General features: G+C 35.9%; 1 protein-coding gene across 1 annotated transcript in view; it reads left to right on the top strand.

Annotated features, from left to right (window-relative positions):
* Positions 1-17,867, top strand: part of LOC308684365 (neuronal acetylcholine receptor subunit alpha-7) — a 30,627-nt gene extending 12,760 nt beyond the window's left edge. The window contains exons 5-10 of the mRNA XM_081355539.1: positions 4,139-4,218; positions 6,669-6,836; positions 11,299-11,493; positions 12,333-12,419; positions 14,152-14,261; positions 17,193-17,867. Coding sequence (XP_081211665.1) covers positions 4,139-4,218; positions 6,669-6,836; positions 11,299-11,493; positions 12,333-12,419; positions 14,152-14,261; positions 17,193-17,768 — 1,216 coding nt within the window. The 3' untranslated portion in view covers positions 17,769-17,867. The remainder of the gene's footprint in view (positions 1-4,138; positions 4,219-6,668; positions 6,837-11,298; positions 11,494-12,332; positions 12,420-14,151; positions 14,262-17,192) is intronic.
* The last annotated feature ends 4,766 nt before the right edge of the window (positions 17,868-22,633 follow it).

The following is a 22,633-nucleotide window of genomic DNA, read 5'->3' as shown; positions in this document are numbered from 1 at the left end:
ACCCGACCCGAAACCCCGATCCCAAACCCTGACCCCAAACCCAACCCCCCAATCCCAAACCCTGACCCCAAACCCAACCCCCCGACCCCCAAACCCGACCCGAAACCCCGATCCCAAACCCTGACCCCCAAACCCAACCCCCCGATCCCCAAACCCGACCCCAAACCTCGACCCCAAACCCTGACCCCAAACCTCGACCCCAAACCCTGACCCCAAACCCCGACCCCAGACCTCGACCCCAAACCTCGACCCCAAACCCTGACCCCAAACCTCGACCCCAAACCCCAAACCCTGACCCCAGGGTTCTTGTTTGCATGAAATGTGGACTCAATAAATCCTTATCTTGAGCAAAATAAGCAAGCTGATATTCAGTGCAACCTGTGTCTTTAGAATACACACAAATGAAATTTACGTCTTTGAGTTTGTCAAGAGATTTAAAGTGTCGTTTGTGAAGTGCGCATGTGCTAACGAGCTCTAGTGTAAGAGCGAGTCTTTGATTGAATCTGGAAATAAAGCAAAATAACTGAGAAAAATTTGAAATAGTCCTCAGATGTCATGTCTGTAATTTATAACAAAACATCTAGCGTTAATTCGATCTCAAACAGATTCATTAAAAGAAGTTATTGAGCAACACGTGCGTGACGTCATAAACCAGCGTGGTTGAACAACCAGTTTGCGACAGTACAGTTTCGGGAAACAGTCGTGACTCGCTAGTTGGTTTCTTCAACGATGCATCGTACCATGATAGTGAAGCAGCGAGATACGGCGTTGTACGGGAAACACATCTCTGAGCGTTACTGACAGACTGGGAAGAGAGGAGCCGCAACAATGGAGAATATGAGGAGAATAATCAACATTTAAGCAGGAAAACCTGTTCTAGTAGAGCCTGAAAACAACATCAAGACTAAAAGGGCATAATAGGTCCTTTATAATTATTGTATGCAAAAACATCTTTAAACTTTAATGTGGATCAGGTCTGTTGACTATGTAATTATGATATAATTATATTATTTAATAGCTATGATAATTTCAGTCTGTGCAAATGTTGCATCATCAAATAGCTTAAAATTCGGAAAGTGTGTAAATCTTTATTGGATTTCTGTCAATTCCCGTCCCATCCGGGACTCGGGAGCGGTAGCCAATCCAATGATTTAAGGGAAGTCAGTGAAGACTGAGATGTGTTTCTCACTCAACCTTTACAATGAAAATTACCTGCCCATTTTTTTAATTCTCAGCACTTCTCATTTATTTTGACCTTCACATATACTTTAAGATTGATGATTACTTTAATCGCTTACAAAATGTCCATCCGGTTGGATTACACAGTTTAAACACAAGCTAAGACACTTGACGTGAACACGAGAAGATATGAAGAATGCTGGTCAGTGCTGGGTTTGTTTATCTCCTGTACAGTGTTTATGATCAGACCGCATTGATTATAGTTTTATGTCTCTGTGGAAGATGTGTTCTCAGCTTTTGTCTCTTCTTGCACATGTTCCCTTCATCTCTGTCAGAAAAGAGTGCGGAAGTTCAGTGAATGAGGGGTTTGGCCTTTGATTGCTGTCATGGCTGAATCTCTCTCTCTCTCTCTCTCTCTCTCTCTCTCTCTCTCTCTCTCTCTGATCGCTGCGCTCGGGCGTCAGTGACTTTGTCATCTTTGGCAGTTTTGTGGCTTCTTAAATAACTGTGATTTACTTCGCTGACTCCAGACTCGCGCCGCTCCTGGTTTATAGTTCTGTTTGTCCTGCTAAAGTTGCAAGGTGATGCACTTCCAATCCGCCACACGACCCGTCAAAAGTTTGGACACGTGCAGTGCTTATTTATTATGATTAGGAATACGAATATCTGGGAATGATTCAGTGTTATTTTAGTTTTATCTTTATAAATGTATTTAGGTTTAATTTATTTTTATTTCAGTTTTAGTTTTTATTTAATAAATTTAGTGTTTCAACATAAACTTATTTCAATTTATTGCCAAGGCAACATTTTTAATTTTTATTTTGTTTTTCAATTAATATTCATATTTTATTTTATTTTATTTCTGGGAATCATGCAGTGTTATTTTGGTTTTATTCATATTTTGAATTTGCTTTTTATATTTTCAGTTTTCATGTAAATTTAAATTTGTTTAATTTTTAGTCATTTTGTTATATGATTTTGTCATTTTGTTAGTTTTATGTTTTTTCTTAAATACTGTAATTTATCTTGATTCAGTTTTAGATTTTTTTTTTATTTCTAGTAATTAATTTTAGAGCTTCAACTCAAACTTATTTCAGTTTATTGCCAAGGCAATGTTTCTAATTTTTATTTTGTTTTTCAATTAATATTCATATTTTATTTTATTTTATTTCTGGGAATCATGCAGTGTTATTTTGGTTTTATTCATATTTTGAATTTGCTTTTTATATTTTCAGTTTTCATGTAAATTTAAATTTGTTTAATTTTTAGTCATTTTGTTATATGATTTTGTCATTTTGTTAGTTTTATGTTTTTTCTTAAATACTGTAATTTATTTTGATTCAGTTTTAGATTTTTTTTTTATTTCTAGTAATTAATTTTAGAGCTTCAACTCAAACTTATTTCAGTTTATTGCCAAGGCAATGTTTCTAATTTTCATTTAGTTTAAGTTGTTTAGCTAATATTTATATTTAGTTTTATTCAGAGTGCGAATTACCCCACCATAATTGGGGGGTACTGCTCCTTCACTTCTTCTATGACCATCATGGTCCACTACCATGTCAATCCCCACTGTGATCGCCAAGTGCAACATGTGTTGTGCAACACACATACAAGGTCTAAACATGCAACAAACTGATAATCAGTAGGCTACAGAATATATCATTGTTATTATATATCCAAAAGAGAACTGTTTTGATCAACTCCCAAAAGTTAGAAGTTAAGTCCACTGAAATACCATTCTAGTTACTAGTAAAAGTAATACCTTTACAAGAAGCCTATTGCCTATTTCAGGGTTTTTCCTGGCTCAAAATGAGACGGAGGTGGTAAAATCCTAATAATGTATTTTAATAATATGATAATTAAATTAGTATTTTTTTTGTAGATCATCATATAGCCTAATGTGTTTCCCACATTTTTCGGTATCTCTAGGGGGGTCCAGGGGCATGTCCCCCCGGAAGAAAATTTTGTACATTTTAAAGATAAATTCATTAATCTGGTGCACTTTGAGTCACCCGAATCCACTATTAAAAATAAATAATCCACCTGCAAACCGCCCATATTCTTTGATTTAGATATCTGCATCTGATCATCACATTACAATTATTCAAATTCTTAGTGTTAAGCATGATAATATGGTAACATATCACACTGAAGTAGGCTGATTTAAAATGAAAATGTATTTAAATAAAAGTTCTTCTTTTGGCAAAATTACATTTCCTTAATAGCCTAAACAGAGGCTTTACTCCCTTCAAGCTTAAATTGTCAATGTTTCATTACATCACTGTTTGAAAACACTCAGAATAATTTTCTGTACCTTTATAAAGGGCATTTTCCCCTAATTTTATTAAATATATGCTCCATCTTTCATTTCAAATTCTTAAATTTGATAAATATATTAAATTAAAATAATTAGACACTAGGCTGTACCTATAAAACTAAATAATTTACACTGAAAAATTATAACTGTATTAAATTAGATTATTTTAAATATTTTTGTATATACAAATAAGGAATGTTGAAAAGAATGATACTTTATGAAACTAGCGTTTTGTCATTCAACGTTGACACTTGCTTGAGAAGTTGAGGTCGTTCTCTATCTCCGCTGCTTCTAGCCACGGTGGTTAAAAATGGTACGGTCCACAATAGGGGTGTCTGAAATCGCTTTACAATAAAATGTTCCTACAGTGAAAATAGGAGTTGACTTGTATTGTAACTGTAATTAATTTTTTTCACAGTATCAGAAAAATTATCTGACCCCCCCAAAACTGATATTTCTGTCCCTTTGGGGGGTATAGTACCCCCCCAGTACCCCCTGTAATTCGAACTATGGTTTTATTCCAGCTTTATTTGAATTAGTTTTATTAAACGATAATAACCCTGGAATGATGTTGTGATAAAAGCGTGAAACAAAAGAAAACTGGTATATTTGAGCCTCTTCTTTGTCTTTGGTTTCTAACAGTGCTGATGAGAGATTTGACGCCGCATTTCACACTAACGTGCTGATCAACTCTTCTGGATACTGCCAGTACCTGCCGCCAGGTAAAATACTGACAAAACTCACCATTTCTGCCTGTTATGATGATGAGATAAAGTCTTCATGTGGGTGTGTTAAGTTATCGTGCTTTCCAAGTCCTCCTGGGAATGTAAATTAAAAAAAAATATTTAAAATAAGTTCCACAATACATAGTTCCAAAATACCTAAAGTTTCAAAATACACAAAGTTCCAAAATATCTAGGTTCAAAATATACATAGTTCCAAAATACACAAAGTTCCAAAATACCTAAAGTTCCAAAATACCTAAAGTTCCAAAATATCTAAAGTTCCAAAATGCATAGTTCCAAAATATGTAAAGTTCCAAAATACATAGTTCCAAAATACCTAAAGTTCCAAAATATCTATTTTCAAAATATAGAAAGTTCCAAATACTTAGTTTCAAAATACACAAAGTTCCAAAATATCTATTTTCAAAATATAGAAAGTTCCAAAATACATAGTTTCAAAATACAGAAAGTTCCAAAATACGTATAGTTCCAAAAGACCTAAAGTTCCAAAAGACCTAAAGTTCCAAAATACCTAGTTTCAAAATATAGAAAGTTCCAAAATACAGAAAGTTCCAAAATATCTATTTTCAAAATATAGAAAGTTCCAAAATACATAGTTTCAAAATACACAAAGTTCCAAAATATCTATTTTCAAAATATAGAAAGTTCCAAAATACATAGTTTCAAAATACAGAAAGTTCCAAAATACGTATAGTTCCAAAAGACCTAAAGTTCCAAAATACCTAAAGTTCCAAAATATCTAGGTTCAAAATACAGAAAGTTCCAAAATACAGAAAGTTCCAAAATACCTAAAAGTTCCAAAATATCTAGTTTCAAAATATAGAAAGTTCCAAAATACGTATAGTTCCAAAAGACCTAAAGTTCCAAAATACCTAAAGTTCCAAAATACGGTCTAATAGGTTATAAAAATGTACCTACTCACTTCTGTCAATCTGCTAAACCGCTTCCATCCGCAGCCCCGCGTCTCCAGCCTGTCCTGATTTATTCTCATCATCCTAGCCAAGGCTCAGAGTAAATCCTGAGTTTCCCAGAGGTCACTGCCACATTGTTGCGCTGCTCACGTGCGCTCGTCTCATAAACACGATCCGCGTGACGTGATTCGAAGGCAGCGGCGGGGACATTAATCCCTAGTGGACTTAACAGGGTTCAGGGTGACCTTAACTCACCTGTCACCTGGAAAACACACACTTTCACCTCAGAGTGTGTCGTCTCGATTACTGTGAGGAGCCACCTGTCCACTGACAGAAATCAATACAAATACACACACACACACATACAAGTCTCAGCCTGAAAGTACAGAATGTGTGTGGAAGGCCTTCAGACTCAGAGTAATGAGGAACAAACTAGATTCACAGGCGTTTGTCTTCAGAGGGATGATGTCTTCACGAGATGTCTTTCATCTTCGTCCGATATATGGGGAATTATTTTGGGCTATGCTTTGGATTAACATACGCTCCTAAACATAAAAGTTCTTTATTGGCATTGATGAACCATAAAAACCTTGAACATCCATAGAGCCTTTCAATTCCACAAAAGATTCTTTAGATATCTAAACCCTCATCCTTCCCTCGCGGGTCAAAATGATCCAAAGCCGTAAAATTATACTTCTTTTTTTTTTTTGTCCATAAAGCTTATTTTATTTCATTTTAATAATATTTTTTACATTTTTTAATGAATTTTTTTTTCTTTTTCATTTTATTTACCTTTAAATGACTAGATTTGATCGATAAATAACTAAATAAATAGTAATTTAAGCACATTCCTCACATTCTTTCAACTTAAGTTCAAAATAACTCACAATTTCATGCATAAACCTTTTAATTCAGCTCACAATATCTTACATTGGGTGTCTTTGCAGACCGCTTGTGGAAAAATAACAATATAACATGATATTTCATGACTCTAGATGGCCTTATAGCTCTATATGGAGTAAATGAGCTGTTCCTCTGGGTCCTAAAGTCAGTTAACTTCAGTATGCATTCAGATACACATGTAGACGTTATAAATTTTTTTTTTTTTTGTATAGTTTTAGCATTTTTAGTTTGAATTTTGAGCATTTTTCGTTTTTTCTGTGTCCTGAAGCATTCCTTACATTCCATTTATTCTTAAGAGGGTCAAATTGACCCGTGAGGGCATGATTTGTTACTTTTTAAAATTTCAACCACAAAACTCCTCGAATCTTTTAAAAAAATTGTTTTTTTTGTGTGTGTGTGTGTGTGTACGTGGTTCAAGTGCAACAAAAGTCCTAGTGTCTTGGTCCCCTCTGATGAACACTAAATAAAAAATAAATAAAAAAGAGTTTCGGGTCAAAATGACCCGAGGAAAGGTAAGTGTTCTTTAAAAACTGGTTCTTTTGAGAGATTTGACTGAAAGGTTCTTCAGTGGCATCGCTGTGTGTTGAAATAAAGCTGACTTGACTTGTTCAGGGATCTTTAAGAGCACGTGCTACATCGACGTGCGCTGGTTCCCGTTCGACGTCCAGCGCTGCGATCTGAAGTTCGGCTCGTGGACGTACGGCGGATGGTCTCTGGACCTGCAGATGTTGGAGGCCGACATCACCGGCTACATCGCCAACGGGGAATGGGATCTGGTTGGTGAGTTTCACACAGTCATGCTGAATCTTTAACAGAATCATGTTATTTATGTACGGAAGAGGATTAGGGCCAAGCAATAATACAAATCTTGAGAAAAAAAACATCTTGAGATTAAAGTCATTATAATGCTAAATTAAACTCGTTAAATTTCGAGAAAAAAAAGTTGAAATACAATCTTGAGAATAAACTCATTAAATATCGAGAATAAAGTTGTTGTGTTTCAAGTAAAAACTCGTTAAATTTTATTACTTTATTCTCTAAATTTAATGAGTTTATTCTCACGATTATTTAGACTTTTTTCTCGAAATTTAACAAGTTTTTTCTCGAAACACAACGACTTTATTCTCGAAATGTAATGAGTTTATTCTCAAGATTGTATTTTGACTTTTTTCTCGAAATTTAACGATTTTTTTCTCGAAACACAACGACTTTATTTTCAATATTTAATGTTTATTCTCAAGATTGTATTTCGACTTTTTTTTCTCTAAATTTAAGGAGTTATTATTGCTTGGCCCTAATCCTCTTCCATATTTATGTGATAATCTAACACAATGCAAAAAATACCATGCTGGTACCATGGTAAATGCCCTAAGACACATGATATTATAACTGTACACTGTCTATAACAGTTATTATTAATGTATTATTATTATTATTATAGTATTTATTAATATTTTTACTAGTTTTAGTATATTTAGTATATTTTCCATTTTCAATCATTTTTTGTCTTTTTTTTTACTAGTTTTTTAAAAGTTTTAGTTTTAATAATTGTATTACTTCAGCTTAAACTAAACAAAAATTATATTTCAATTATAGTTTTACAGTTTTAATAATAATTTGTATTAGTCTTTTAAAGTATCATTTTTTTTATACATTTTTAGTTCAGTTTTACTTTTATTAATTGTATTACTTCGGCTTAAACTAAACGATTTATTTGGATTTTAGTTATATGGTTTTAATAATTTTGTTGTGTTTTTAGTCATTTTAGTACTTAAACCAAACAAAAATTTTATTTTTATTTTACAGTTTTAATAATTTTGTTGTATTTTGTACATTTTATTAATTTCTAAATGTCTATTTAGTTTTGATTACATTATTTAAATTTGAGTCATTTTACTACAACTTCAACATATCTAATTTTCATTTAGTCTCATTCCAATTCATGTAAATAATTTTGTTCATATATACACTAAAGTTCAAAAGAACAGCATTTATCTGAAATGGAAAGCTTTTGTAACATTAAACACTACAAAAGTTTGGGGTCAGAAAGAATTTTAATTTTATTTTTGGGGGAAAGAAATAAAATAAATCAATACTTTTATTCATCAAGGATGATCAAAAGTTACAGTGAAGACATTTATAATGTTAGAAATATATTCTATTTTAAATAAATGCTGTTCTTTTCAACTTTCTATTCATCAAAGAATTTTGAAAAAAAATTGTACACAACTGTTTTCAATAATAATGAATGTTTCTTGATCAGCAAATCCTCATATTAGATAGATTAGATGATTTCTGAAGGATCATGTGACACTGAAGACTGGAGTAATGATGCTGAAAATTCAGCTTTGATCACAGGAATAAATTACAGTTTAAAATGTATTACAATAGAAAACAGTCATTTTAAATTGTCGTAATATTTCACAATATTTCTGTTTTTGTTTGTATTTTTTATCAAATAAATGCAGCCTTGGTGAGCAGAAGAGACTTCTTTTAAAAACATTAAAAATCTTACTGACCCCAAACTTTTGAACGGTAGTGTATGTTTTTTTATTAGTTGGTTTTAGGTGAGACGTGTGATTTGAGGCAGATGTTCAGAAACACTGGATGGAAACAAACAAGTTTTACATAATAGCATCTGTCATGCATAATTTCATACACGCACACAAAGATGAAGCAGAGATTTCCCTCATAACTGCATGTGAAATCATTCATCTGTAAATAAATAGTCAGTATTTCACAAGATGCCCTGATATGTATATGACATTTCTGTCTTCCAGAACATTATTTGTGCAGATTACGAGCGCCAGAAGCTGTAGAGAGTTTGCATAAATGATCAGAAAAATAATTAGCTGCCCTCATAAAGCACATGCATGAAGATTAGACATGGGGACATCATTATTATAATCCTCAGGCTTGGATCAGGAATCTTAAGAAATATCTTCGTATGATGTTTGGCTGGTGGTTCTGGTTTCAGTGCTGGTCAGTGATGGTCTGATCGAGGCTGCTGATTGGATGGAACTCTGACCAATGGGCCGTGGCCTTCATGTAATTGAAAGTGATGCGTACAGTACCTTTGGGAGAATAAATCTCTTCACATGTGTAGAAGAGCGGTCAGATCACACAGACCGTCTGATCTACAGATCCTGATGGGCATGATTTCTGTTCTCATACAAACAATATTTCTGAAAACGTATCAAAAAGAGCCAAACCTGACCTAACAAAATAAATGGTTTCCTGTAGTAAGTTTATTGAAAACATTCAATGAAAGTCGATCCTTTAGTGATAAATACAGAGTCTGTTGTGTTTGACTCTTTGATTATGTTGTTTTATTCATTTGTCTTTAAATTTTGTTGTTTATGATTGTGTTTGATTCAGTTCTGTTTGATTCCTTGATGTTTTTTGATTCTGTTATGTTTGATTATTATTATTTTTTTTGTCTTTTGTATTTGATTCTGTTGTCTTTGATTTTGTTGTGTTTGATTCTGTTCTGTTTGTTTAATCCTAGGTGTTGCTATGCAGTTTCTAGGGTGTTATGGGAGGTTGACAGGGTGTTGCTGTTGGTTTGCTAGGGTTTTATGGGTGGTTGCCAGGGTGTTGTTATCCAGTTACTAGGGTGTTATTGGGAGGGGGGTTGACATGGTGTTGCTAATGTGTTATGGGAGGTTGACAGGGTGTTGCTATGCAGTTGCTAAGATGTTATGGGGGTTGACAGGTTGCTATACATGGATTTCTCGGCGACGTCATCACTACTTGCGCACGCAACCAAGAGGCAAAAGACCCGCGCTCTTCCTACCGGAGTAAAGGGTTCGGCTAGTAGCATAGTGGTGGTGTTATTGCTAAGTCAAAATGCCAAGGAGTTGTAGCCAGTGCTGGGTGCCTGATGTTCAACATTCCTATGGGGAAGCATGGTTTTGCCAAAAAAATGCCTTAAAATCATAAGGCTTGGCTTTAATGCCTTGCCTTTGACTAGGGAGCACATCCTCAACACGCAAAAATCCGGTGCAGCATCAAAGTATTTGACGAGCTGCACATGACCATATAGCACATAGGGATCAAGGGATTTGTATGCTCTAATCATTTCTCTTGTATACTTGGTGTCTGAATAAGATAATTATATCAGGCCATACAATTGCTGGCCACTTCTTGTCATCCACAATCCAAAGATCGTCATGTATTGCATAGATCCGGCAAGATCTCACCATTGCTGAGAGTAATTATTTTTTAATATAAGTTAGGCTAATCGCCACGGTCGGAGGTACTAAGGGTTCCCACATAATCCATCGTCAAATCTTTGATTTACAGTAAAGTTGTGTCATGAAATGTTGCAGGTCGTAACGTAAACAAGGCTAACTTATAAAAGCACAGCTCTATGCTGCACTCCTAACATTGGCTATTACATTACTACATTGCTATAGTCTAACGTTAACATGATAATTCATGCATCACAGTATGTCCGGATTTTAATTCGTAAACAGTTGGACGTTTTACATAATGTTATATTAATATAATATAAACACAAACAAACAGATCCAACTCTGAAATTGCAGTTCATTATTGAGTCAGCAAGAAATTACAAACAATGCGAAATCTACGTTAATTACAATGTTCTTTTACAGAACTCGGCATAACAGCTAGCGGTTTTCTGCCTCTTGGATGCGCGCGCATCCGGTTTTGTTTGTATACAAGAAACCCGTGTATGTGGCTGCTAGGTTGTTATGGGGGGTTGCCAGGGTGTTGCTATGCAGTTGCTAAGGTGTTATGGTAGGTTGACAGGGTGTTGCTAGGGTTTTATGGGGGGTTACCAGGATGTTGCTATGCAGTTGCTAAGGTGTTATTGGAGGTTGATAGGGTGTTGCTATGCAGTTGCTAAGGTGTGATGGGGTTGACAGGGTGTTGCTCTGCAGTTACTAAGGTGTTATGGGAGGTTGATAGGGTGTTGCTGTGCAGTTGCTAGGGTGTTAGGGACGTTGACGGGGGTGACTGGGTGTTGCTATGCAGTTGCTAAAGTGTTATTGGAGGTTGATAGGGTGTTGCTATGCAGTTGCTAGGGTGTGATGGGGTTGACAGGGTGTTGCTATGCAGTTGCTAAGGTGTTATGGGAGGTTGATAGGGTGTTGGTATGCAGTTGCTAGGGTGTTAGGGACGTTGACGGGGTGTTGCTAGGGTGTTATCGGGGGTGACTGGGTGTTGCTATACAGTTGCTTGGGTTTTCTGACCTGTGTGTGTGTGTGTGTTGTAGAGGTTCCAGGCAGGAGGAATGAGAAGTTCTACGACTGCTGTAAGGAGCCGTACCCTGACGTCACCTTCACCGTGGTCATGAGGAGGAGAACGCTTTACTACGGGCTCAACCTCCTGATCCCATGCGTGCTCATCTCCACTCTCGCGCTGCTGGTGTTTCTGCTGCCCGCCGACTCCGGGGAGAAGATATCGCTGGGTGAGACGCATGACATGCAGACACACCTCTTTAATATGAGCAATATTAGACTAAATGAAGTTTGCTACTTCTCAGATGTCTCTCCTGAGGAAAGTCTGCTCTTGCTGATAAGTGGGTTTGAATTCAGCAAACGAGAACTGCTGATTTTACAATACAAGAGCGTCTAATGCTCAGTGTGTCTTTAATTTCATGGTGTCTTAGTTCTGTGTGTGTGTGTGTGTGTGTGTGTGTGTGTGTGTGCTGCATCCCTTGACTTTCTGTATCGCATTATAGCATTTAAAAGACAGTGGCTCTATCTAGAATACCAGTGTAGTGCACACTGTGAAGTCTGTACTGTATAATGCATACTATTTTTTAAGAATAGTATATGAGACAGTATGCATTATGCTACAATAATATTAAATCATTTTATTGAGTTTTGGGTCAACTTTTTGCTCAAATAATGTTTTTAGTAGATGTTTAAAAAGCACATTCGATACTGTTTCCGGTTTGTTTGAAATGGGAATCCGGCGCATGGCATTGTGGGATACGTCAACGAGTAAATATAAAATAATTATATTTATTTTTATACAATATATATACAAAGCATTATATTGTGTGTGTATGTGTATAATTAAATATAATATTAGAACTTTGATTCCTAATAATTGCGGTAAACTAAATTTTATTTTTAATTAATCTAATTGCAGGCTGCTAAGAGTTAGCCTAGAGAAATTCAGAAACTTACCATTAACTTGTACAATTAATACTTACTTAATATGCGTTAATATAGAATAGTTTTGCAGGAGCATGCAATGAACGCAGATATTAAAGTGTTTTTCTGTCCTGTTTTATGACAGGAATCACAGTGTTGCTGTCGCTCACCGTCTTCATGCTCCTGGTGGCTGAGATCATGCCAGCCACGTCAGATTCAGTGCCTCTGATTGGTGAGTGGAGCTGTCAATCACAGCGAGGGGGCGGGGCAGATGGTAATGAGTGGCACAGATGGAGAGAAATGACGGACGCTTCTTTAGAGACCCTGAAAATCGAGATGCCACTCATTCATGGTTGTGTATCGTTCACGAACGGGCCTGTTAGAAACCAGTGCAATCATTCACCCTGAAACGGCCCTGACATGTTATCTGTCTGTTCACTAACACACCGTCACAGAGGGAAAACCCATCCAATAACCTCACAGAAAAGACCATTTCACATGTTTTTTTTAACCAAGCTTGTCTAGAATCTGTTCGACTTTAGTGATGTTCATGCAACTTTATTTCAAAAGCAATAACAGCCATAAATATGAAATGAACATCACATAAAAATAACCTAATTTTAAATGCATCAAATGTTGGATATCCTTATTTACTTTATTTATGGTAAATCTGTATTCTATATAGTCCTGCATTTTGATATTTGATATATGAATTTTCCTCGTTTGTAAGTCACTTTAGTATGGAAGCTTGTTTCCGCCACTGAATAATAAATACATAATAATAATTGCGACATTTTATCTCACAATTCTGACTTTTTTTCTCACAATTGCGATATATCAAGTCAAGTCAAGTTTATTTATATAGCGCTTTTCACAACACAGGTTGTATCAAAGCAGCTTCACAGTAATAAATTAAAACAATACATCAATGTTTGTTTCTAGTGGAACGTCCACGTTTGGTAATGCTGATCAATAGTATCGTTGATTGATTAATTAAATTAAATATCCCCAAATATCCCCAACTGAGCAAGCCAAAGGCAACAGAATTGTGACTTTTTTTCTCAGAATTGCGAGATATGAAGTCAGAATTGCATGATATAAAGTGGCAATTGCGTGTTATAAAGTCAGAATTGTGAGATATAAACTCGCAATTGCGAGAAAAAAAGTCAGAATTCTGACTTTATAACACGCAATTGCAGCTTTATTTCACGCAATTCTGACTTTATAACACGCAATTGCAGCTTTATTTCACGCAATTCTGACTTTATATCTCGCAATTGCGACTTTATTTCACGCAATTCTGACTTTATATCTCGCAATTGCGACTTTATTTCACGCAATTCTGACTTTATATCTCGCAATTCTGACTTTATATCTCGCAATTGCGACTTTATTTCACGCAATTCTGAGAAATAAAGTCAGAATTGTGAGATGTAAACTCGCAATTGTGAGATAAAAAGTCGCAATTATCTTTTAAAATGTTTTATTCTGTGGCGGAAACAAGCTTCCATACTTTGGATATAAGCATCTGCTTATAAATGTAAGTTATAACAGGGTTGGAAAACTTGCAAACTAAAAAAAGTAAATAGTAAATACAAATAAAATAAGATATAAAATTAGTTTGACACTTTTAGGACCAGAAAACAGCATCACATGATGGAATTGTGTGAGTCACAGATGCAAATTTAAGTAAAAATAAAATTATTATTAACTGAATATTTCCACCTCACCTACTATGACAATGAGTCATTTTACCGTGACTCTTTTATTGAATTGTGCAGGACTGAGAGATTCTCCAGGGTTCGGGATCAGATTAGATTGGGTTTACTGACGCTTGACGTTCTGTAATGGCACAGTGTGTTTTCTCACAGCTCAGACACACACCGCTGAAGATCTCATGAATGCGTCATCTACATGCAGGGATTGTAGTGGATTCAGTGTGTGTGTGTGTGTGTGTGTTTCAGCTCAATATTTTGCGACCACCATGGTGATTGTGGGTCTGTCAGTCATCGCTACAGTCCTGGTGTTGCAGTATCACTATCACGATCCTGACGGAGCCAAGATGCCACGATGGGTAAGAGAAACGCTCTCCATCACGATCTCAAACAGATTTTTTTTTTTTGCTTTTTTCTCTCTTTTTTGTTTTTATTTCATTTATTAATATATTTTCAATTGTGCATGTATTTTTTTTACTTTTTGCTACATTTATTTATTTGTTTAAGTTGACATTTTTTTACTTAATTTTTTAATTTTGTTTATTTATTTATTAGTAAGTTATTTACTTGTTTGTTTCACTTTTTATTTAGTATTTTATTTCATAAATTATTAATATATTTTTTGTGTATTTTAAATGTTTCTACAAAAGCTTTACATTACTGAAGCTTTTATTTTTGTATTATCCCATCCCATTTTTATTTTTATATATGTATTTGTTTGTTTGTTTGTTTAGCTTTTTATTTAATTTTCTTAATACATTATTCATATATTTTAATTTTGTGTGTATTTTTGCTACTTAAGCTTTATATTACCAAAGCATTTATTTATTTATTTGTTTGTTTGTTAATTTATCACAGTTTTTTTTTTTTTTGGTTATTGTTTATTTATTAGTTATTTCCATGTAAGTTTTTTTTTGTTTTTCACTTTTTATTTAGTACTTTGTTTCATACATTATTAATATATTTTTAGTAATACGTTTAAAAAAATTGCTACAAAAGCTTTACATTACTAAATCATTGATTTATTTATCCCATATTTATTTGTTTGTTTGTTTGCTTGTTTCATTTTTATTCGATACATTATTGCTATATTTTTAATTGTGTGTATTTTTAGTTTTTGTTACAAAATAAATGTAAAATATTTATTTATTTTTATTATACTACATTTAATATAATATTTATATTATTATTTTAGCATTATTTTATTTATTTAAATACATTTTGTAAATAAATATTGTTTATTTATTTATTTACAAATATATTTATTTATTTATCCTATTTTTTATCTTAGTATTTTGTTTTTATTCCATACATTATTAATAAATTATAAATTGTGAATTTAATGTCCAAATACTTCTGGGGGCTATATATATATATATATATATATATATATATATATATATATATATATATATATATATATATATATATATATATATATATATATATATATATATATATATATATATATTATAATAAAAGTAAAGTTACAACAGTCTCTCTCACTCTGCACTAAAAGTGTTGAAGGTTAAAGTGTCTTTCCGAGCGCCGGTCGCCTCATTCTACAGAGGATGTGTGACGTGAATCAGAATCGATTCATAACAAATGCATGAGACTGGACACTAGGAAACAAACCTTTGTGCAAATTTGTTTTCTAGGCACACTCTTAACCTAGCCAACATGAAATATTAATTTCCATTTTTGCTTGAATAATATTTGTCAGGCCTTCGTTGTGTAGAATGACAATGAATATTCAAGCACCAATTAGGAGGAAAGCCGCGTACGCCTCCAGAAATCCCTACAGCATTATGATGAGTCACCTGCATTGATTCAGTCATATTGACTCAGCGAATCTTTGAGTTATGCAAATAGTGCTCAAACAAACTAATCATGAAACACAGTAGTATTTGCATGGATGAGATCGTTACTTCATTAGTCGCATTTCCAACGCAGGAACTTTCCCCAGAAACTAGGAACTTTGTGGTGTGTTTCCACCGCAGGAACCAGGATCTAGATGAAGCTCCGGGTAAATATTTCCCCCTCCGAAAGTCCCTTCTTGCGAGGTGGTATAGTTCAGGAACTTTCAGGGATAAGACTTGGGCGCTGAACATGCTGATTGGTCGAGTTCATGCCGCATTTTATTTCAACCACCATCTGTTGTGGACGGTGGATTTCATCCTCTGAATTTAAGCTTAATAAAGCCCGATCTTCGTCGTCGGTCCATTGGTCGTATTTTTTAAACTCCATTGTTCATTCGAATAGCAAATGACTGTCACTGCACGCACCGCAACAGATGCTGGTTGAAATAAAATACTGCGTGGAGTCAACCAATCAAAATGCGGCATAAAGGTTCCTTCAGTGCGAAAGCCCCTATTGTCAAGTCAAGACAAGTCATCTTCATTTATATAGCGCTTTTAACAATGGAGATTGTTTCAAAGCAGCTTTACAGAGATAAGCGTATAATTTAAGGTAACAGAGATTGTTTTGGCTTTATAGCGGCTCTTTAATAAAGTTATTTTCCAGTTAAAGTTAGTTTTGATTGATTCGCTTCCGTCACAAGGATCATTTGATATTAAATTAGGAGCCGCTAAGGCGACACCATTCTCTCTACACAGACTTTAAACACGAACCTGTGAGAAACGCTGATGGCGTTCACATGCGCATTAAGAATTGGTTCTATAGTTATGTGTGTTTGAATATATGTGCGCAGGTTTGTAATTCCCTACAAACCAAGCCTAAACTTCACTTCAGGGTAGATACGCGAATTGAGTTTCCCGACAACGCCTTATCTGTAGAGTGGTAGAGGGATCCTCCATAGGGAGAGACTAGTTGGCACTTCAGCACTGCGTTGTCATCGGGTCCAGGCGAAGGTCCTTCATCAGATCTGGATACGGCCTGGATCCGACGGACTGCGGGAAAACCTCAGGATAAACAGAGAGACTAATATTAGCGTAGATGCCATTCTTCTTATGATGTAACGAGTACATCAGGATTTATGAGAAGTGTTCCCGTTTCCGACTGACCTGATCTATGCAGCCTAACATTGAATTATAGAAGTCTATAATGTGTTATGTGTATACTAGGTCAAAGAGATGTGTTTTTAATCTAGCTTTGAACTGACAGAGTGTGTCTGCTTCCCGGACAATGGTAGGAAGACTGTTCCAAAGTTTTGGTGCTAAATAGGAAAAGGATCTACAGCCAGCAGTTGATTTTGATATTCTAGGTATTATCAACTGGCCGGGTAATTTCGGTGGAAACGCGGCTGTTCATGCTTGTGTTTTCTCGTCTAGACCCGCGTTCTCCTCCTGAACTGGTGCGCTTGGTTTCTCCGCATGCGCCGGCCCGGCGAGGACCGGATCCGTCTGGCGTGTCACAACAAACATCCCCGGCGTGGGAGTGTGTCGAGCGTGGATCTGTCGGTCAGCCAGGGGGCGCTGCAGTCTGTCAGCGGGAACATGCTGTACATCGGCTTCAGAGGGATGGAGGGCGTCCATTACGCTTCTCACGACGGTGTGCTCTGCGGGCGTCTCGTGGCGTCCACTGAGGAAGACGTGCAGTTGCCAGGGTCGACGCTGCCGTCGCTAGGGGGCGGGGCTGGAATCAGGGGCGGAGTCGGTGGAGGCATCGTGGGTGGGGCTTTGGAACTGGAGCTGGCCAAAATCCTAGAGGAAGTGAGGTATATCGCCAAACGATTTCGCGACCAGGACGAGGACGAGAACGTGTGTAACGAATGGAAGTTCGCGGCGGCGGTGATCGATCGTTTGTGCCTCATGGCGTTCTCCATTTTTACAGTCCTCTGCACAATTGGGATCATGATGTCAGCTCCTAATTTCGTGGAAGCCATCTCGAAAGATTTCTTCACCTGATGCTTGACGCTCTTGCCGTCCATTTTTCGTTTTTTTTTTGTACATCCAGTGGTGTAACTTTGTTTTAAAAAGTGGGTGGGACATTGCTAACACAATGCTAAATCATAAATCAGATGTATGTACAATAACATTACGATGTTCAACAGTCGATTTAAATAGTACATTGGGTTTAATTTGTCGTTTAATGAGGTCTAATATATGTTGTTAGTGGCGAGAATTTTCACGTGAATAAATAGATCCGACAGATTTAAGCGTGAATTTAAATGGTCCAGTGGCGGAACTTTTGCCAAGCGTGTCAGAGGTTCTGGGTTCTAATCCGCACTCGCATAGGGTTTTTTTTATTTTCTCATCAAAACCGATTATGTTTATCAGTGGTTATATATCAGGCAGGGACACGTTTGTGTGCATTTTGTTTTGTGATTTCACCGGAACGAATAGAGTCTCTCCACAATGGATTGAAGCGCGCGTCCGAGTGAAGACTGTGCGCGAGCCACAAGAGAACACAGTATCCGCGCCACTGATCGCAGCGGCAACGAGCACTTTGATCACTTTATTTAAAAAACAACATTTCAGCGCTAGATCGCCTCTTATTTAACAAACGAATGAAATTAATTCTCCGCTAGTTAACTGGAGATGTTTTATTTAATTGTATTATATGTTTCAAAAGTGGTGGGGACAATATCGACCTTAGCAAAAAGTGGTGGGGACATGTCCCACCCGCAAATTATCCCTACATGTATGTGTACATCGCTCGGCAACGAACGAGATTCTTGCGTAATGGCAGTTCAAATATGACATGCTAACTGGGGCTGAGCGAAAACGATTATCGCATTTTATGCACTTTTTAATTGTCCTCATCTTATTCACTAAGCAGCGTTAAAGGGATACTCCACTTTTTTTGGAAATAGGCTCATTTTACAACTCCCCCAGAGTTAAACAGTTGAGTTTTACCGTTTTCGAATCCATTCAGCCGAGTACTAAGTGTACTATGACTCTCATTCCTGCGTAATAATCAGGACACTTTGCTGCCGTACCATGGGTCCAGCAGGCGAAATATGATGCAGCGTCTGAAAATAGTCGATCCTATAGTCTACCGAGCTGGGGACTATTTTCAGGTGCTGCGTCATATCATTTCGCCTGCTGGACTCATGGTACGGCAGCAAAGTTTCTTGATTATTACGCAGGAATGAGAGTATAGTTCCTAGCCATATCAACCTAGAAAATCGCAACTTTTCATTTTCCGTCGGTCTTAGTACACGATGTAACTACAGAAGAGTCAAGTTTTAAATAGGAAAAATATCGAAACTCTCTGGTCATTTTTTTGAGAGAGATGCTAATGGTCATGTCCGATTCAATGATCTATGCTAAGCTATGCTAAAAGTGGTACCGCCAGACCCGGAGATCGGCTGAATGGATTCGAAAACGGTAAAACTCAACTGTTTAACTCTGGGGGAGTTGTAAAATGAGCCTATTTCCAAAAAAAGTGGAGTATCACTTTAATACTCGTTCAAATCAAAGACGATAAACTAAAACGATAAAGATTTCGTCGACAGCATGACTATAACAATCACGTCACCCTGCAGCATCATGTCGTGGTGTTTGCTTGTTTTTTAGGCCTGATAGATTCACAAATGTGCTGTTTTACATGGAAACACTTCGTCATTTGACTAACTACTAAGCAGCACATAAACACACTCTTATGTGAATTACACACACAACTATTTAAGAGTCATTCTGTCTTCTGGGAAATCAGTTTTCCAGTTTGAACCTTTTATAGACCTTTCCCAGCACCACATTTTCTTTCAGGTCTCCTGGTTTGTGAACCCCTGTATAAATAAATGTATTTTTCTATTAAAATATTCTGTTTCATGTGTCTCAGAGGGTTTTGGTGGAAAGCATTTCAGAAGCTTTTCGGCTTTTGCATTTCAAACCAAGTCAAACGTTTGTCAAATGCGCAACAATGCTGCATTTTTTATGTGCCTTGTGTCTATTTATCAATTTATGTTTGTGCAATTTCTTTATTTTTTCATGTCTTCTGAAGCCTTTTCATAGTTTTGTTACTAGAAAAGACGGAAATTCAATGTATTGTTCATGCAAAATCTTCCTATTCGCAAGCACGAATGAGATTGAGCAGTAATGAAGCTGAGACTTAAATTTGAGGCTGAAACAAATTTCACTCAAAAACTCTAAGTAAATTTCACAAATAATGACAAGTAACACATTGAATTAAACCTGATTTTAGACTGAAATAATATTTTTTGTAAAACATACTCCAATAATCTTTGTTAACAGAACATCAAAAAATCTTTTTTTCAGAGTGTATCATGTGACATAAGTCATAAGGACTAATTTTACGATACTTTTAGAGCTGGTTCACACACAATGTGTTTTTGCGGTTGAAAACTCCCTTTCTATTGGTCTCTCGATGTTGCATCATCCTATGACGCTAAAGGGAAACATTTCTCATAGAAATACTGAAGCCTGATTGGAAAAACGCATTGCACCGGAATGGCCAATGGCATTCAAGCGCGCAAATTAGGTGTGGGAACACCTCCTATAGAATGCGGTGCTAAACAAAATTTTCTCAGAATCTTTTCCTTATTCCTTAACGGAATAGTTCACCCATAACATCAAAATTATCACATAATGTACTCAATGTCATCGTGCATGTATCTTTAAATGCAAATGAGCTGCTGCTCCACCCCCTTTCCAGAAGAGGGACACCAGAGGACATCTGTTTGGTTTTGATGATCATCTCTATCGTGGTCTATCGAAACAAACACAATGGATGGATTTTTACTACAATATTTTGGTTGTGTTCACACACTGCAGACATAAATATGTTCAAACACAATATAAAAGTGGATTTTGCATAATATGTCCCCTTTAAATAATAGCCTACCCTGGCTTTTCCCAGCTTTGTAATGCTCAAGTTTTTTAAGCTCCAAAAAGAGTATCTATCATAAAAGTAATCCATACAACTCCAATGGGTAAATGCCTTCTGAAGCGAAGCGTTATAATAAATAAAGACATAGTAATACTAAACTTACTGAAATACTGAATAATAGACTTCCAGGAACGAATCCTCACTCCTGCTAAACTCCTGCTGAAAGCAGAGAAGATCCAGATTTTGAGGAAATCTTCCAGATCTGCTATGGCCGTCTGTTCCCTCATCACAGCAGTTAAACAGGAGAGAAAGCTCACATTCACTCTGTCATTAGTGACTTCAGTTCTTCTTCTGCATGAAGAAAACATTCAGAATGAGAGATTGGCAGGAAAGCTGGACTGGTGAAGCGTTGAGATGGAGGAACACCAAGGTCAGGGAACAGACGGGAAATCCTGGCACACGGAGACTACTGCTCTTCCCAAGATTTCAGGAAAGCATTTTTTTTCTGCTGGACAAGCAAGTATCATGTTCAGCTGGCAAAAAAATTGTGCTCCAAAGAATAATTGTTGCTTAATTAGTGAAATTTGACACGTGGCTCCCAAAAATGGGCTCCAAAAAGCATTACCCTGCTGTTTTGTTGGGCATGAACGATGGAAATGCAATGGCTTTTTAGACCACCGTTATAATGCATTGATTTTCTTTGAATAAATATAGTTCATGATCAGGGTAATCATTCAACTTTGTTTTGTTAGACATCACTACAACTTGCTGGTGGAGTCGAACAACACTATAAATATTCATCCAAAAGTTTGGGGTCGGATATTAATAGCCTACTTTTATTCATCATGGACTCAAAGCTTGTTTCCGCCACAGAGTGAAAAATAAAAAAGCAAATTGCGACTTTTTAATCTTTTTTTTTTCTCACAATTGCGAGTTTACATCTCACAATTCTGACTTTTTATCTCAGAATTACGTGATATAAAGTCGCAATTGCAGGTTATAAAGTCAGAATTGCGAGAAATATAGTTGAAATTCTGACTTTATAACACGCAATTGGGAGATAAAAAGTCAGAATTGCATGATAAAGTCGCAATTGCGTGTTATTAAGTCAGAATAGTGAGATAAAAACTATTCTGATGTAAAAAAAAAAAAAAAAAGTCCGTCTTATGAGTTTATATCTCACAATTCTGAGAAAACATGTCAGAATTCTGACTTTATAAGACACAATTGCGACTTTATTTCACGCAATTCTGACTTTATATCTCGCGATTTCTGACTATATCTCGCAATTCTGACTTTATATCTCGCGATTTCTGACTATATCTCGCAATTCTGACTTTAGCCTATAACACGCAACTGCGACTTTATTTCACCCAATTCTGACTTTATATCTCGCAATTCTGAGAAATAAAGTCAGAATTGCGAGATGTAAACTCGCAATTGTGAGATAAAAAGTCGCAATTATCTTTTAAAATGTTTTATTCTGTGGCGGAAACAAGCTTCCGTATTAAACTGATCAAAAGTGGAAGTAAAAAATAATGTTCTAATTCAAATAAATGCTGTTCTTTTGAACTTTCTATTCATAAAAGAATCTTGAAAAATTAATGCATTACGGTTTCCACATAAATAAATGTTTTCAACATTGATAATAATCAGAAATGTCCCTTGAGCATCAAATCATCATATTAGAATGTTTTCAGAAGGCTCACGTGACTAGACTGGGGTAATGATGCTGAAAATTCAGCTTTAATCACTTTAACATACAGTTTATGTTACACACATAAAAAACGGCTATTCTAAATAATAATTTTTCACAATATTACTTTTTTTTTTACTATAGGCTATTTCTGATCAGACTTCAAACACAGTAATCTAGCCGAAATCTAACTGAACTCAAACCTTTGAACGGTGCGTCATGCAAAACTAGGTTTTTCATATAACCACGATTCTGTTTGAGGTGAACATGCATTTCCATGCT

The sequence above is a fragment of the Scardinius erythrophthalmus genome, assembly GCF_964197995.2.
Source record: "Scardinius erythrophthalmus genome assembly, chromosome: 24".
In the NCBI taxonomy this organism is placed as follows: Eukaryota; Metazoa; Chordata; class Actinopteri; order Cypriniformes; family Leuciscidae; genus Scardinius; species Scardinius erythrophthalmus.
This window is presented reverse-complemented; position numbering and strand designations above follow the sequence as displayed.